At 40.4% G+C, this 18,361-nt stretch overlaps 1 protein-coding gene across 1 annotated transcript in view; it reads right to left on the bottom strand.

Moving 5' to 3' along the window:
• cacna1c (calcium voltage-gated channel subunit alpha1 C) overlaps positions 1-18,361 on the bottom strand; it is a 222,027-nt gene that overhangs the window by 60,164 nt on the left and 143,502 nt on the right. The window contains exons 5-10 of the mRNA XM_087830331.1: positions 15,853-15,992; positions 14,451-14,603; positions 12,129-12,328; positions 9,818-9,921; positions 5,119-5,206; positions 4,675-4,759 (exon numbers count right to left, since the gene is read on the bottom strand). Coding sequence (XP_087686457.1) covers positions 4,675-4,759; positions 5,119-5,206; positions 9,818-9,921; positions 12,129-12,328; positions 14,451-14,603; positions 15,853-15,992 — 770 coding nt within the window. The remainder of the gene's footprint in view (positions 1-4,674; positions 4,760-5,118; positions 5,207-9,817; positions 9,922-12,128; positions 12,329-14,450; positions 14,604-15,852; positions 15,993-18,361) is intronic.

Here is an 18,361-nt window from a genome sequence, read left to right as displayed (position 1 = left end):
TGGATAGACATCGGAGCACAAGTCAAAGAACAGACACATACACGATCCTGACAGTCAGTGGAATGACTGGACCAGGCATGCATACTGGTCTTGTTTCTCAAGTGTGCTAGAAATAATTTTAACACACACAGGAAGGACAACAAAATAAGAAGACAGAATGTAAGAACAAGATAGCAATGAAAGCATGCAAGACTGGCACTTCTGCTGTGTGCCTTAAACTACCTGCTTCCATAAAAATCTATCCTCCATTCCATGTGTTCCAAATCAATCCCATATCTTCCAGCTCTCTGTACCTCTTGGCTAGCCCTCCGTTGACCTGGCAGGGTGGTGGGTGACCATTCGGCCAATGCTGTCTGTAGCATTTTGGGTGTGCTGTGGTGGATCGGATTCTCCAGTTTCTGGTTGATTGGGAAGGGTATGATTCCTTCATCCAACAAGTGTTACAGGGTTTGGAAGTTTTGAGTTTTGGCAGTTGAGACTCTTGAGACAAAGACTCTATTGTGGTAAACCCGGGAATTTCTTCTTATACTGTCCAGTGAGGCCAAAAGGGAAAGCCTACCAGTAAATGTAGAGATACTAGTGAGCAGTATTTAACTAAAAGCCATTCCCTGCATGTTTTTGTCAGCCAGTCTTTGTTTTAATCAGGATACACTGTCTCGCTGAGCTATAGTTGACTCTGGAACTAAACAAAGCCTGTTACCAAATCAACTGTTTCCTGCCCAAAGGGCCAGGTTGCAAAGGGGTAGCTGGAGAGATAACCATACCTTCTGTGTATTAGCACCTTTACCACTGTCTATATTGGAAGCAAACAAAAGCAGCATGAACTTCAGAGCAAAATCAACACCTTGATGACTATCAGAGGGCCCCCTGCCCCACAATATACTGAAGGCCAGAGAGTTTGGTTGTCTTCTAGAGACCTCTTAAAATCCACTTCCAAGAAGTTAGGTCCTCTTCCGGGAACACACCAAAAGTGTTTCCAAGCCAACTGAGAGACATAATCTCAGCATGCCTAGCGTGCCCTGGGTCTACCTCTGGGCCTACTCCCATTTGAACATAACTGAAACTGCTCATCTAGAAATCATCCTAGTAGAACTATATCGCACCATATCAAATGGCTTCTTTCAATATGAAGTGCCCAATGTATAGCAGCCAGTGTGGCAAAGGTCCTCGTCCTGTCTCAAAGGCTGAGACCAGACACCTTTCAGAGAGGTCATTTCAGCCACTTGTATATGCGAGCTCATTCTTTCAGTCACTACACTGAGCACTGAGCTGAAGATAGGAATGCAGATCTAAATCAACAGCTCTTTCTTTACCACAGAAGAGTGGCACAGCATTTAGATTACTGTGGATGCTCAACTGAATAATATTAATAATGATTTCATCTATTTTGTTTGTTTTTAAGTTGATTTCTTAAGTTGTGGTTTACAGCAAAAATCCTTCCTCAAGTGAAATGCATATTTACCATGTCACAGTGTAAGATCTATCAAACCATTTTTGCAGTAGCAGCTAAAAGCAAGCAACATTTATAACACTGGCGCCGCTGTAAAATGGACAGTAGAGCATCATTCCCACAGCATCAAATGCTGCTGGGTTTTTTTTTCAGTGCCAGCACACCTCACAGATAATCAGCTGTCCTTTGGTATCTGTGCTACGGAGCACTGGGTCTGTCACATAATGTTTGTGAAGGATCTCATATCACTGCATTTAAACACGCTGGGCAAATACAACATTTTTCAAGGTGTAGCATTAAATCGCAAATTCCAATCTTTTGTTAAACCTAAACCTAAAGTCGAAAGCAGGTTTAAAGGAGGAAAAACAAGACTGAAAACCAGGAGGCTGTGATCTCCTGGTTAACAAACCTGTGATTTATTTCACCACAACAACTCAAACGTCCTAATGTGGACATCTTTCATCGCTCTGTGTGTATTGTAGGACACATTTTTGCGTATCAATCTCAGACAAGGAGAATCTGACAAAACGGCAGTATTTGACATCCCTGGATGAGAATGCATTGCAAGAAAAATTGAAAATTTCTGTTTTATTACTCCACACAGCGGGAAGCCACAGAGCAGCAGCCTGAACATCTTAGTCACATCCTCTACAAATCTTTAAGGGATCGGTGCATTTCCAGGATAGATGCAATATACTGTATCACTGCACCATCAAGAAGGCATCCCAAACAGAAGCCATGTAGACCAAACGTAATTACAACCACTTTTGGTGCACACATGCCTAATCACAACCGGAATTACATGGAAGCACACGTCAACGCCACAGAGGATACACAAACACCATCCTGACAGTCAGGAGAATGACTGGATCAGACATGCATACTGGTCTTGCTTCTCAGGTGGGATGGAGACACTCCTAACACAAACAGCAAGGACAACAAAACACGATGACAGCATGCAAGAACAAGATGGTAGACAGCAACAGCACGGAAGACATGCATACAGACTATGCCCTTGAGATGACAGAAAACACACATACTTTACATATATTATACTTGACATCATCAACTTCTCATATTCATAATATTGAATATGATGTTAGTGCAGTCCTGTTGCACTGCAAGCCTAATCTTCTTTGGGAGCCTCATGTTAGAACATCATGAGACAGCAGGGTTGTCCAGCGATGACGCTGATTTAACCTGAATAAGAACAGCAAGTCTAGTGAATATCGAGGGAATTTATAGGCAGTCCATGGGGTGTCATGTGACTTCTGCACACCCTGCTCAGGACTATCTACAGCAGTAATGCACGTGAAGCGAACCTCTGCTGCTGCTGTGTGCCACATGTGATAAAAGGCAACTTCAGACAATCCCCTAACCTGATTTTCTAGATATTGTCTGGAGTCCGTGTACACTCTGCAGTCCTTACACTGTCTAAACATCTACTTTTCCCTTTTCATCTATTCTACTCTCTGAGTCTCCTATCGCTTCTTAGGACACACATTTAGGTGAGCTGTGCATGCATGAGCTGATGCAAAATGTCCTGGGCAGCAGGGACAAACTGCCCTCGTTCATCTTCCCACAAGAGGATCCATCCATTGGGGAGAGGGGAGGCAGAGTAATAGACAGAGCAAGTGACTTGATTTTTCACCTTCACAAACAGAGAGCGATGATTGATCTTTCTTATAGAGAACTTTGCATCATATATATTAATCATTTTGTTGAATCATCTACATCTAATGGCCTAATTTATACTGTTTAGAAGATGTCACAGGCTTAATCTTGCAACTAAGTGATCCACAGAGATCGCATGGTAGATTTATTTGAGGAAAATATGTATATGTGTGTATGTTTACTGTATAGCAAACACTTACAGGCTCTGGTTTACAGCCATATTTGGCTTGTTCAGACACTGCAAAATATATCACTGATGCAGAATTTGCAAAACTTAGAGCAGAAAAAAAAAAATCATAATATTTTGATGTGACATTTTCAAAATTGGCCACATACTGTATTTGTTTGTTTGTTAATGGGCCAAAACACTATCTAAGAGACTGCTGATGTGTGTTTGCCAGACTGATTGGCCCAGGGGAGCACAGTGGTAACAGGTGAAAACAAGCAGATTTGTTACGGATTAGCCACGGGGGTGTTGTGCCTTATTTTCATGTAAATTGGGTCATTGCTCATTTGACCATGTTAATTTCTTGATATTCCCTGAAAGATTAGATCATCATTAGATTTTCTCTTTCTTTCTTTTTTCCCTTGGCAGTCATCAGTGTTTTCTCCGAATGAACCACAGTGATTTTCAGGAGATGAGCGTGGCTGTGCGCAGAATGTAAGCAGAATGCACGCTCTGTCTCTTCGTGGTTAGTCCTCATTATTCATTCAGCCACTACCAGTGTGAGCAAGCTTAGCTCCAAGCCTTTATAAAATACTTCACAGTCCATACTGTTTATACTAAGGGTGCATGTCCAGGAATACAACAGACATGCATTTTGTCAAATCACTGCCTCTCTTTCTTATTGTCCCTCTTTCAAGGTCTAACTTCTGAGCTCCAACCTCCAGGTTAAAGAGGCCAGTGTCTACTTTCCCTCCCAAGGAAATATAGTGCATTCCTGAGGAGACATGAGCCATGTGCGGCTGCATCTCTCCGAAGGTGTTTGTATAGAGAGATAAGGTGTTAATTTGTGTGTGTAAATTTCTGTCAAAACACAAGTAAACAAATTCCTTAGGGTGTACCTACAGTGCGTGTGTGTGTTCCTACGTTAATTTTGCATAGCTGCAGTAGTGTGTGTTTGTTGTGTGTCACAGTGTGGGCCCAGAGGCTATTAGCTGCAGTCTGACACATTCCACTAATATCTAAACAGGTTTTAATCCTCAGGATGATTCTCAGCCAAAGCAAGCAGATAATATTAATATCTTCTCGGTCTGTCAGTCACTCTGCCCATACGTCAGTTGTTCATTTAATGACTGTGCCATAACAGTGTGAAGGAGACTCACTACTTATAGACAGAGCAATAAATGTAGCGCAAACACATCCACACCTATCCTGACAAACTTGCGATGCATCTGGGAGGAAATCATTCCAGCTAGCCTTTGCCAAAGTCTTACCATATCCTGACACAGCTAATCCTAACCACCAAACAATAATTCAGTCACACATGCATACAGCGTCATCTTCACGGAGAACTATTCTTCCTTCTGTCAAAAAAACGCACACTCACGATTTCTGGGTTTCTCGTCGTCCATGCCCTCCTCTTCATTCTCTGGGTCAATGTCTTCAGCTTGAGTGATCCAGTCTAAATAGCCCTATATTCACACACAAACAAGGGAAATACTGATGGGTAAACAGAAAGATCAGACTTCACATCTGTTTGGAATCATAAGAATGAAATGTTTTAGAATATGTATCATGTGTCTCAATCTTCGTGTGCCCTATTTTTTTACACTTTTCCATGAGGTAAGAGGAGTGCTTGTGTTGTTTTGTAACTTAGGTAACTTCGAAGTAAAGTTTGCTCTGCTTTCCCTGCTCACTGTTACTGAAGGGTTACAGGTTACTGAACACTGACAGTACAATGAACCCAAGTCTTTGGTAAAGACTGTAACAGCTTTTCTGGCATGGGGACAACCGCATGCACACATGCACACACACACACACACCAAACTACCTTGAGGTCTTCCTCCAGTTGTTGTTTTTCTCTGAGTTTCTGGAAGTCACCGCGCGCCTTGGCCTTCTCTCTCTCCTTGGAAAACTCTCTGGGAGGAGGGGAGCAGAAGAGAAGCAGCGGGGCAGAGAATTGATGGGAAAGAGAGAGCAAACAGAGAGAAAGACAGGAAAGAGAATCTGAAAATCTTGACTAAGGTTTTGGCAAAATCATCATGTGACAAAAGTGATCAAGTTAAAAGAAAAGGATACTTCGGAAAGAAGAAGAGGGAAAACCCTGCCAGAGAGAAGAAAAGTTAAGTAACGAAAGAAAAGTTTTGCCACGGAGAAACGGTGTTAGTATGCAAATGCAGCTTTTGGTTTCCTAGAATATAGATCTTTATACCTTATTAATAATTATTTACATATCAACCACTCAAATAATGAAATACCATTCAAGCCAGCTGGGGTTCCATGAAAGATGATGAGGACTGATTCCATGTGATTCACATAGATAAAAAGGAAGAACCAAATAAAAGAGTGAAAGGAAGTGATGCAGCAGGAACCCTATTCATTTAGGCTGTTGCACTGTTGATGAATTGTACCACCTTTTCTCAGCAGGGAACAGGTGATGATTTCTGGCTGATGCATGCTCAGCTAATATGATAAAAAGCTACAGTGAAAAGTCTGCCGATTGTAAAAACGTACTAAATATTAAAGTTCAAGACTTAATTTATCTGTACTGGACTCCCAGGTGGATCCAGGCCAGCTGGGAAATGGGATTCCTGTGGTGTTTTCTGGGTCTACCCCAGGTTGCAATGTGCTTGGTAGAACCCCGGAGGGAGGCACAAAGAGGGCGCCCTCACCAGCTGCACAGCCTCAGCTGTTGTCAAATAGTTGGAGAGGTGGCTCTGCACTAAAGTCATCCTGCATCGCTGAGCTCCGAACCTTTTGCCCGCCAACTCATTCTTTCAGTTACTACTCAGAGACATTGATTACAGAAAAAAGTTATAGGTTTGTACCTCACCTGGATTTCGGAGGTTTTGTGCACAAAGAACACGTGCAGAAAAAATAATTTAAGACAATTAAAACCAACGTGACCAGCGAGTGTGAAATATCATATCATTATGATGAAATTCAGTGAAATTGCTTCCAGGTGACAGGAGGGAAGAAAGAATTGAGGAAGACTTGATTAAACGGTGCACTTGGGGAAGGTCAAAGACAGGTTAGAACCAAAGATCCAGTCTGAACAAAGGAAATTCATTCAGATGAGGGCTGACAGGACCTGGGAGACTTGGGAATTTTTGCAGTTAAAACGTGAACAAATTCATATTTAAAGGCCTGTTGGAAAATAAACACAGCAAATGCCTCCTTGTCGTGAATATTTTACATAGAAGTAAACTTCCCTACGTTAGTTTTGAACATACAAGTGGGACTCTTTTTGAAGCTCAGGTTTAAGCGTTATCTCAATATTCCTAATCAGATTTCAAGCAATTAGCACAAAGGTTTTAAGAGAGGTTGTGTAGGCTGTTAGTGTTTCACTGCTCTCCAGAGATCAAGAACTGATGAAACTCTTGGTATTGTTATTGACTTTTTTTTTGGTCATGTCTATTGGCTGGGCAGAATTCAAGTGTGTTTGAGGATGTCTGTGTGAAATTTAGGGGAATGATGGAACTTCAGATTGAACTGCAGACTCCACACTCAAACCCACAACAGCAGATCAATGAGCATTAGGACAAACAGCTATTGTCCCACTTGTCAGAACATTAGCAGGAGATCCAATCCTATTGATCTGGGCTTGTGCAGTTCAGTGCGCATATCCTGTATGTGTGTGTGTGAGTGTGGCCTTGAGTGCTAAATCCTCAGGCTCCACGCTCATTTTCCAATTCTCCACTGTCTCACCTCTCTGCCCTCAGTCATCTTTTAATTCTCCTTTCTCTACCTATTCATTCTCTTTCGGTCGAGCCACTTTCTCCATCCTCTCTGTTTACGTATTACATCAAATCCAGACAAACACAGTCACACCCTAAGCCTATGTCTCTACATCCGTCATTCTCCTTCTTCCTGTTTAGCCATTAGTTATTATGCCAATCTGAGACCTACACACACCATGGAGTAACCAGTTGGTAAAAGGTCAGGCTGTGTAGTGAGCTGACAGCATCATTAGTCAGAAGTCAGACAAAGAGTCGGACAACCAAACCCCCCAAGCTGTTTGGTACAGATAGACCTCTATTATTTTCCCTACAATGCTGCTGCCACCTCTCCTGAGGGTATCAAGTCAGATTCAGGTCAGTCAGTCAGGGGTGAGACATCTGACTCTAAAACCTGTTCCCTGGCAGAGCTGATCTTGGAACTGAGAAATTTAAGATGTTTTTAGGTGGCAATTGATATACTTCTGTTACTGCTGAATTTAGATACATTTTCTTACATGTTTTTGTGTATTAACTGCTGGTTTAAAACAGCTTTAATCACAAGGGTTCTTAGTTTACATATTAATTCCTTTAAAAAAACAAAATGAGATGGTAGTTTTTCCACCCTGCATAAGTGCTGAAAACAGAGCACTTCATGACAGAACTAGTGCTATTTTACAGAAACAGCAGTGGAGCCTTGTAGTAAGAGAAACAATACCCAGAAGGTTTCAGTGGTCTTCGAGCCAGATGCTCAAGTATGATTTCACTACAGTCAGCTACAGTGATAAGAAAAAAAAACCTATGTGCAGTCAGCAATGCTCAGTTGGAAGAGTCACAAAGCCTCAGATACACGGTCTTGTAAAGCAACCAATGGGACTATATAGAAACACATTCTGGTACATGCTTTGTACTCATTAAATATAAACGCCAGCAGCAGCAAGAGGCAGGAAGGAGAAGGAAGTGAAGAGATCCCTCGAGCAAAAGACCAGAAGCAAAATTCTCCAAGAGCAGCAAAAAGGCAAGAAAGAAAAATTAGTTTCAAACGACCTTTGACCCTGCCCTTACCCGCTTAATACCCCCAGAACCAAGTTTAGCACAAAGAAGGATCCGATGATGATTAAGGTGACAAAATAGACCCAGGGCCATGTGTAACCTACAGCATCATTCACCTAGGAGGCATCAGGATAGGGGGCAAAGGGAGGAGATAGAAGGATGGAAGATGGGAAGTAGATGGATGGTAAAAGAGGAAAAAGTAAGACAAGAAGACAGGGGATTGATGGAAAAGGCAGGGAGTGGTAGGATGATGGGGACGGGAGAAAGGAGAAGGAGGGATAAGGGAATGAGTTAGATCCTTGGTGAAAGTTCCCAACAGATGGAACCGTTTACCTCTGCTTGTTCCCTGCTGGGATTATGGTGCATTGATATTATTTGTTAGTCACTTAGTGTGCCACATGGCAAAGTATTTGGGCAATATGAGTTTGAGAAATGATAAAGAGATGCATTGGTGGATTCATCGGGTCTTTTAAAACAGTGAAACCTATAGGAGGCTGCGAGTCTCACGTGACAAACAAAATAAATGAATTAATGTATTCCTGCAAGAAAAAAAAGAAGTCAGAAGTTTAATAATCACATAGGTGATTCTACTTCCACTGTAATTCTTCTTTTTCATCCTTAATCACTGGAGAAATAAGAGTGTAGTTAGACAAATGAAGAGACTGTGCACCAAGACTCCCATGGACTGGAAATAGACATCAAGTCAAAACCATTCTCTGCCAATTTATTGACAATTATTTTTTTAACATTATCATCATTATTATTACCATCATGTATGATCTACAAACAATGTTTGTTACGGATGCTTAAAAAAATGCTTTTCACTACTCAGCGCAGCCTGCTGTTCCATAATTTCCATATTTAATGCCACATTTCCTCCAGACTCCACTCTGTCCTTATTGTGTTTTCCCTGTTGTGCAAGTTTTTTTAGCATTCCACCTCCACGGCTGACCTGAGGGGTGAATTATTTATACCCCAGTGTGTCCCTGCAGACCGGGAGGCGCTTGTACTGAAACAGTGTGACTTGGCAGAGTGGGGTAAAACAGCACCCAGCGAGCCTGCTCGAGCAGTATTTGTTGAAACAAAACACACAGCGCAGCACATGCCTTTAAACAAATATAAACACTCTGTGTGTGCGCGCACAAATGTAAAAAAAAAAAAAGAAAGATAAATGCTAACTTGCAAGATACAAACGTGCATGTAAGCTAAAAAACATGTAGGAACACAGTAGTGTTCATTTTAAGTTGAAATGTGTTAAGTTTTGGAAATGTGTAAATATTTGTGTGTATGTGTCTACCTGTTCAGCACAGACAGGTGGGCAAACTGACATGAACACGACAGATAGACGTGCTTTTGTGTATTTCTTTCAGGCTTGTGCCAAAGGATTGATTGAGTGAAAGAGAAAGGGAAGAGAGCAAAAGATTTTGCTCAGTTCAGTGATCATCATTTTATCTTTCCTCAACAACAGAGGACTACAGTTGTCTAGCTCTACTTTTTCTGGTGGAATGATGAGGTGAGACTGCGGTCAGCACACGGCTCTTATTTGCATCAAATTTATTATTTTACTGGGTCTGTATGTATGCATGTGTTAAAACATGTGGCTTAATGACAACAAAAAGAGAAATAATAAGAAAAAACTTGCACTTTAGATTGCATTACGGGAGTCTTGTAACATCGTCATTTATCACATTTAAAATAGTAAATAAAGCCACACAGCACACCTACTGCACATACACGAGTGACAACAGCATAACCTCTTACCCGCTCAACACTCCCAGAACGAGATTGAGAACGAAAAAAGAGCCGAAGATGACAAGAGAGACAAAATAGACCCATGGCAGCTCATAGCCCATAGCATCCTGCATCTGAGAGAGAGAAAAGGCAAAGAGGAGCGAAGAAGAAAGAAAAGGAGAAAGAAGAGGAAGGAGAAAAAGGGGGGAGTAGCACAGATGTGGAATCAACAGGTGGGTGAGAAAAGTAGGGAAAGAACAGGAAACATGACAGAAAAGGTTTTGAGAAGGTTGACAGAGAGAAGATGAAGTCAAGGATGAGTCAGGGCGGTAGAGGTCAAGGACAGGAAAGTGTGTTAGAGAGAGAGGTTAAAAGGAGATAAAAGCAGGAAAAAAGAAAAGGAGCAGTGTATGTTAAAAGAGCAGCAGGTAGCAGTGAGAATGGCATAATTGTATGATTAAAACTGACTATAAGCCTTTTATCCTTTGCTTGGAGAGCAGGCAGACCACGATCCATAATTAAGAACACTTTTGTAATTTAATGGCAAACCCTGGCTGCAATTTAAAGTTCCACAGTAACTTAGGTAATTTCATCTTAGATTGGTGAATGGATCTAGAAACAAAGATATAACAGTATCAAGAGAGATTAATGTGGAAATTGTTGTGATGAATAAATGGGGTGGATATATGTAGCAATCGATGCTGACAAAGTGAGCAGTTTAGCATCCAGGATTTTACTTCAAAACAAAAGTCCCACTATTAGACTATTAGATTACTGATTAGATTGAGGTTGTAAATGCAAAGGTTAGGTTAGCGGATAATAATATGATAAGGCTCTTAATTAAAGAATTTAACACAAAGACTGGGGGACAGAGATAAAAAGGAGAAGGCTGACAGCAGGTTTATGTGCTGTGACAGCAGCAGATGTTGCATGATGATATTTTGTAGTGAAAGTGTGTGACGCTGAAAATTATGTAAAATTACAACACAAACAAAATATTGTCAAAGGGCTGGTGCTTCAATCATTCGACGATTTAACATTTTACAGCACGTCAAATTTGTTATAGGAGTGCTGTGTGTAAATATAAACAGGAAACTGCAGTAGATAAGCAGGAATAGCAGAACGGATGTAGAGCTAGTAACTTAACCAACAAGCACATACTGGATGCACATTTTTACGTGATATCCCTACAGTGGCTCTTAAGAAAACATCAGGAAACAGAAAAAGCACATAAACCACAGTGAAAGTTTAATAAAACACAATGGAAATAGAAAAAAATGAAGCAAAAGTGAAAACAAAAAAACAGAAAACTTTTGGGGAGACTATAAGGTGACGGAACAGCCGCGGAAGTGCCAAGCTAACAGTAAATAGCTAATAGCAAGAATGTATTTACATTATTATACAAATCATGTGATTAAAACAAACATTACCTTCCATCTTTTTAAGCCTCACAACACCGATGAACCCTCTGGTTATTTTAAGCGTGTCTTAATGCTTGGCATGCGCTGATTTCTGTCATTTCTGCAGCTGGTTCGTCACGGTATTGTGTCCCCAGAAACACTTCTGTTGTGTTTTGTGGAATTTTCTTGTTTTTTTCTGCTTCTACTGTGTTTTAGTCAACTTCTTTTTTGTTTTAATCAATTTCAGCTGTGTTTTTTTTTTTATTTCCACGGTGTGTTGTTCAGCTTCTGTTTTTTTGCAGTGTTCTTCTAGTTGCTGTTATTTTCTTAAGCTGCAGTCCATTTGACCTCCGAGTGCCATGTAGATCTCAAACACAAGAGAAATTTATTTTGCTACTTTTTGTAACTAATTTGTAACCATTTCATAAAATGTCAAGCCAGAAAATTAATGCATTTACTTCCCTACAAGATAAAACTTTCAAAAAATGCAATTGCAACAAAGCACTTAAAGCTGTTCTAAAGGTTTGTCCAGCATCTTGAAAGCCCTTTTGTTCTAATTTACCAAGCTCTGTTTGATTTGATCAGCAGGGAAACTTGTCCCTGCGGAAATATTTAGTTGTCTGTGGCCCCATGTTTGCTCACTTGACACTGAAATCAAGCATAGGGATTCTACACACGTTCTAAATGAATCTGCAGCTTCAATTACACAGTGTATTGTCTGCATTAACCTGAGATAGAAGCTAACTCTGTGTGTGTGTTCAGTCTTTATATGTACCCACCTTTCTAAAACAAGTGTTTTTGTTATTGTGTTATACTCCTTTCTCAAAAGCACTCATCTGGCACTGATGTTACAGATACAGTAAAGAGGCTCCACGCACCAATCCCTCCGGTACTCACTAAGCCACACAAACACAAAAACACTGCTTTGGTGTCCGACTCACCCAGTACAGCACGTCCGTCCAGCCTTCCATGGTTATACACTGGAACACCGTTAACATGGCAAAGGCAAAGTTGTCGAAGTTTGTGATGCCGTCGTTTGGGCCCTCCCACCCAACTCTGCACTGTGTTCCATTATGCTTGCAATGTCGACCATAAGCTCCATCAGGTGCACATGGTGCTGGCTTTTCCTCTGCAATAGTGGCTGTGACAAAAGAGAAAAAAGTGGCAATGGCCATTTTTTTTTTAATTTTTCAGATATCTTACAAATAATGTATTTTTTGTTGCTTTAATGATGCACTGTTGAGGAGGGTGGAAAATTAGACTGAATTACACACAAAGATCATTTTCTGTTGTACGAGGGGAAAAAAAGCTCAACAAGACAGCTATAATTTATTTAGAAACCACAGATGTAGTGAGTTAAACTTCATAGAAAAAGCCATTTTTAGCTTTTACTCATCATGATTTTTAATGTAGAAATCAAGCAGCAGGAAGCCAACTTAAAAGTAGCAAAAACCACAGATCCTTGAAAGCCTGCTTGAGGCATGCTCCAAAAGGAGGTCACTCGTCAAGGATTCACATGTTACGATAACCAAATTTATAACAGAAATAAACATGCTTAGAAGCTGGTATAAAATCATTTTGTGCTCTGTAGCTCAAGTCTGCTTTGATGCCAACTGTAAATTTTCACATAACCCAGTGTTTTAAGTGTATTTTGCATTGGTAGCGCGTGCAAGTTTCACTTCCAATAACTTTTTAAGATTTTGTCATATTAAAACATACTGCAAACTATAAGTTGCTCACTTGTTTTTGATTGTGTTTTGTTTTAAGCCTGTTTTTCACTCGTCAAAGTTAGCATCTCATGTAGCAATGCAGTGACTTTACACAGGCCTAGAAAGCTGTTGGCAATTGTCTGCTAACCACTGGCTGCTAGGATTATTCCTTACTGGTTGCAAGAGGTTGCTGGCTTACACTGTGAAATCAGTTGCTAAGCTCCAGTCATACATGTCTAGAGAGCTGTCAGCTACCCCCTGTAATCAGCGATTGCCAGGGAAAAGTTGCTTACAGTAGCTAATTGCAAAGAGGTTGCAAACAAACTGCCTTGTGATTGCCACTTGCAATTGCAACTGTGAAGACATGGAATATACTGAAATATGTTGATTTCAGTGGCAAAGCACCACCTACTTTGAAGGTGAACTGTCTCTGCTTCCAGTTTGTGTCATACTTTTTCCAGTTAGTTAGCATGTTTGCAGACAAATTGGAGCCTTCCATGCAAACTATGGGTGACAGCATCAATCTGCTAGCAACCAAAGCAATTGCAAGGAAGCTTTTGGTATGGCACCTGTTTGCAACAGAGTTCACCCTATTTGCCAGCACTAGCAATAGCAGAAGCTCCAAGCTTCAAAACTCTAGTCAATGTTTCATTTCAATGGAATATCCATGTACTGTACTATTTATGATATAGTGGCGACTGGATCCTTGTTATCAAAATTCTCCTTGAGATCATGACTCCTTACGCTTTTGTTTACACAGACTTGCACTTTTTTATCGAGCATACTTTTCGAACTCAGGCGCTTGTCTTTTGAACTGCAGATCCCAGCAGGAGAGATTTACGTCCATCCAAGCAGTGCTCACTGAACATTTTGATTTTTTGCTACGGGAAGCTCTGTTACAGATTCAATCCATTCACATAAAAAAAGAGGTCGAAAGGCTAAAAGGACACCGTGAAATAACACCAAACAAAGGCACCATGAAAAAAAATCAATGTGGAAAAAGTGTTTTACTAATTATACAAAACAAGCTCTCCAGGGTGATGTATAGGATAGCAGAGTATTCCACTGGCACTTACCCTGTGGAAAGCTAATGCCTCTCAGGGGATGTATAACGCCAACATAATAACACTCCAGTCCATTATACCTGAGGCCCTTTGCTGAAAATTGTTTCAATCATTTATGGCAGCTGTTGTTTCAATTATTGCTGAAATTGTTCCTGCTCAGAAACATAAATGATGGTTTGAATAATTAATTGATGTGATCATTTAACTGTTTAAGGTTTGTTTGCTGATAAAGTTTTACTGTAGAGTTCAAATTTATGCAAAGCTCAGTCAAACCAAAGACCTTGAACACCAAAGTTTGCACTTTGTATGTATGTGAATAAATGCTAACTGAAGCATGCCTGCACATACACTTCAATACATGCTTTGATCATGTATCGAAGCAACGGAAGTGTTGTGTGCTATTGGCTGTGTTTGATCGTGCATGTTTTTATTTATATCTGTGCATCAGTGCTTACAAATAGGTATTCTACAAGTGAGTGTTTGTGTGTACCTGTTAGGTTATGAACGCAGGTCTTGTGCATCTTTCCCATGAAGAGCTCCAGACCGATGATGGCATAGATGATGATGACAAAGAGGACCAGCAGGGCGATATGGAGCAGAGGAACCATGGCTTTGATTATGGAGTTCAACACTACCTGTAAACCTGCAGGAGGTACACATTTGCTAAGAATCCAAAAATGCATATGAGAGCGTACAGAACATTTTAAAAAGGCATACAGTTCTTATAAAATCTGAGGATTGGTGAATTACTGTCATTAAAAATCATTACTGGCACCTCATATACCAGCATTGTCATAATTAATCACCATGCAAACACTTAAGCTGGCTGTTATATTTCATCTGAAGCTTTAATATTGCTTTTGTACAGATATTCTACTGAAAAGTATGACTTCTATTAATTTTAGGCAAAGAAAAAAACATGGTATTTTTAAATGCAAATTTGTCTATGAGCAGAACACCTTTCCAGTTAAATTTAATAAATGCTTTGATAAACAAAAGCTCAGTGCTCTGCATATTAATAACTTAAAACAAGAGGAGCAAAAATATGTTGCTGCTGAAGAGGCGTAACAATACAAAAGGCAGTAGGAGAAATTGTGGGTCTATTTAACTGACTAATTTGTTAAAACAAACTAAATTAAAAACAAAAAAGGCTCACAGGCTTGCGCATATAGGCGAGACCAGTTTATTAGATTACACTCGTATTAATTTAATCAGTTACTCTTTTGAACTTTTTAAAAAAATCAGTGTGGTGTCATGGAGTGAGGAACACTTGATATTTTCTGGAACAGCAGTTTTCCCACTTGTCAGTTGTGAATAACTGGCATGGCTAAGTTGTCTAGATTGTACAACCTCATGTTTTTCTTCCTTTAATGATCAGCCTTTAATAAAAAGATAATAAATTCCACAGCACATAAGCAACTGGATGCCATCTGTGCGCAAGTCAGCTGGCAAACACGCTGTTCATCAGTTGCCATGACTGCCATGACAGCCCAGTGATGTTGGACAGCGTGGCGCACAACGGCACTCAGCACTTTTACACCAAATGACAAAGTGATAGCTGTGCACTTGCATCCTCTGCATTTGTCTGCAAGTGTAATGCACATAAAGGTGGAAGCACACTATTTTCATTAAGAGTGTCTTCACAGACAAGTACGCATATAAATCGTCCAGCTCTGAAAGCCTCTGCGTTTCTGACAAGAAGAAGACTGGGTGTGAGTATATGTGTGTCATCATGTGTGGCGTCAAGCACCAATGCAAGCTTCAATCTCTGGTCCATTCCACCCCCCACAACACCCAATCACCATTCACACCTGATCCCCAGAGCACCATTTGTGCTCCTGCTTTTCTCTCTTTCATTCTTCTTTTTTACTTTCATAGCTCTCAGTACTTACTCGGTACTCCAGAGACCAGTCTGAGGGGTCTGAGTACTCTGAATGCCCTCAGAGCCTTGACATCAAAGCCCGCCGCTTTCCCTCCAATAGGAGTAGCCCCGTCCCCTTTTGTGGCCTGCTCCAAGATTGCACTGAATAACCTGTAAGACAGAAGGTAATGACTTCAATAACCATCAATTTCACATTGACATCCCATTTCCACATACTAGAGAATATATGAGAGAAAGAAAACAATAAAAGAGATACAGCTGTAAAGGCCCCACCACAGTTGGTGTCATTATGGCCATGTGTTTTACATCTTTGTTAGCCACTTTAGACATTGTCAGTAGTGTTGCACAATATCAGGTTTCAGTTGAAATAAAACTTTTTAAACACTTTTTTCATTAATCCTATACCAAATGAATCACCGGTGGAAACATTGCAATATAAGTGAAATGTGCTTACAGCAGCCAAATTTGGGAACATATTTTTAGATGGTAAAGGCCTGGTGAAGTCAACAGTGTCGTTTCACAATTTGACTCTTGAAGAAACTCGAAAGCAAAAAATAAAACAGCTTAGCAAGTTATCCTTCCAAGAAAACAATCGAAAATGTTTCATCTGTTCCTTCTGTCTTTCGCAGATAAGGAAATGTGAGGCATGTGGCTTTAATGATTTGACAGTCAGCTCCACAGAAGCCTGTGCATGACTGTAGTGAAGAGAGCTGCACAGTCAGGTTATGTGGTACTATGCAGAAAACTCTCTTTTAAAATGTCAAATGTATTTTTACACTGTTGCCCTTTTTAGTTATTACCCTCCATGAAAACAGACACATCCAGCCAAGAAAGATTTAAGCACAAACTGCTCATGAGTTTAAATTAATGGACTTTGGCCAAAATGTATGAACACTTTACTTTGGTGAAATTCGGGCCTGAGACTGATTTTTATAGTTTGGGTTACTGACTTTTAGTCAGAGTGACCAGCAATTACCAACCTTGGGACTGAAAGGACATCATTACAGAAAAGGGCCAAAACAGCTAAACAGGTGCACTCTGAGGATAGCCTTGATTTTAGGTTTGAAGGGTCACAAGCCAATAAGGTTGGGCAGCACCGTTTTACTGTAGAGCAGTAAAAGTTTGTGATAAATGTAAAGTGAAATGTCGTATAACGCGACAGTGCCCATGAGTGCTAACCGAGGTCGATGAAGTCATAATTTCTCACATTGGTCTGCAAGAACTTGGGATGAAATACAACACCGATCCCATCAGGCAGGCTGTGGTGAAAAGCAGAGGCCAGTGCCCAGAAATGTCTTGAATGACATGATCAGCAATCACACTGTACTCTTCAGGTTTCCATACATATTTGTCAGTGTAAAGCAGAAGTATAATCTTCAACGAAGAGCTAAATATGCTCTTTTTAACGCTCCCCCCTTTTGTTAACTATTATCCCAATGAAATTATTGACATACATCCCTTTGGTGTAAGTGACTCACAAGCTTGAATTTATGTACGTCCAGCTGAGCTTATCACTCTCCCCTTCCTGTCTCTGGCTCTCCGAGATCCTTTAGAAATCACCATACAATACCATTTTCCAGCTAGCGTGGCTCAAAGGCCAGTCAGTGGCACGTTAGTCATGGAGAATTATCAATTAGCACAGATGAAATGGCCACTTGAAAAGGCCTCTCAAAATATATCTCCCTCTCTCTCCCTCTCACACTCTCTCTGCCTCTCTATTTCGCACTACCTCCCTCTCAATTTGATTAACTCTCTTTTCCTCTCTCTCCCCCTCTCTCTTGGTGGGAAGCACTCCTTTGAAACTGAGCACGAACAGTACGTCAGAGATTCACAATTTTGCACCACCAGCATGTTCTTTTGTTGTAGGGTGTTTAAAGGTAATTAGAGCCTTGGAGTGTAGCACCACATTGTGAGCTGTATACATCCACGGCTAAAGATAGTACCAACCGCACGCATTCAGAAAGAGAAAAAAGGCTGAGAGGTCTCACAGACGTCAAAATGTCAACACCACGTCACTTGAGAAAAAAATATTTACACTTAATTATTACAGTTTTAAAAGCTTGAGCATGTTTAAATAGTGATTCTTGAAGCATGTAAATAGCACTTGTAGCAAAGTGTGATAAGGTAAATGCAGAGTCTCTGCTTTACATTTAGATGGCACTACAGTCCTTGATGCACTGACTCACTCAAGACAACTTTGAACTGATAATGTGTTATGCTGCAAATACACATACTTTACACCTTTAGATCCCTTTGTTTGTTTGTTTGCTATCCTGCGAACAGAGAAAAATTGACTGACACATATTTGCGGATTTAAACATCCAATAGTCTGTATATATCTACAGGTATTTATTTGTTCTTTCCTTTTTAATTGAATTGAATTGATTTTATTTTTGTGTAGTTATCTGTGTGATTGTTTAGGCCTTGGCCAACTTTGCTCGGATCAGCTGGTTGTTGCGTTTGTGGTGTTCCAAACACGTGATATATTTAAGGGTGTTTCTACTTTCTCTCCTTTTACA

This window comes from Neolamprologus brichardi, chromosome 17, assembly GCF_056152115.1.
Source record: "Neolamprologus brichardi isolate AB-2024 chromosome 17, ASM5615211v1, whole genome shotgun sequence".
NCBI classification, from domain to species: domain Eukaryota; kingdom Metazoa; phylum Chordata; class Actinopteri; order Cichliformes; family Cichlidae; genus Neolamprologus; species Neolamprologus brichardi.
This window is presented reverse-complemented; position numbering and strand designations above follow the sequence as displayed.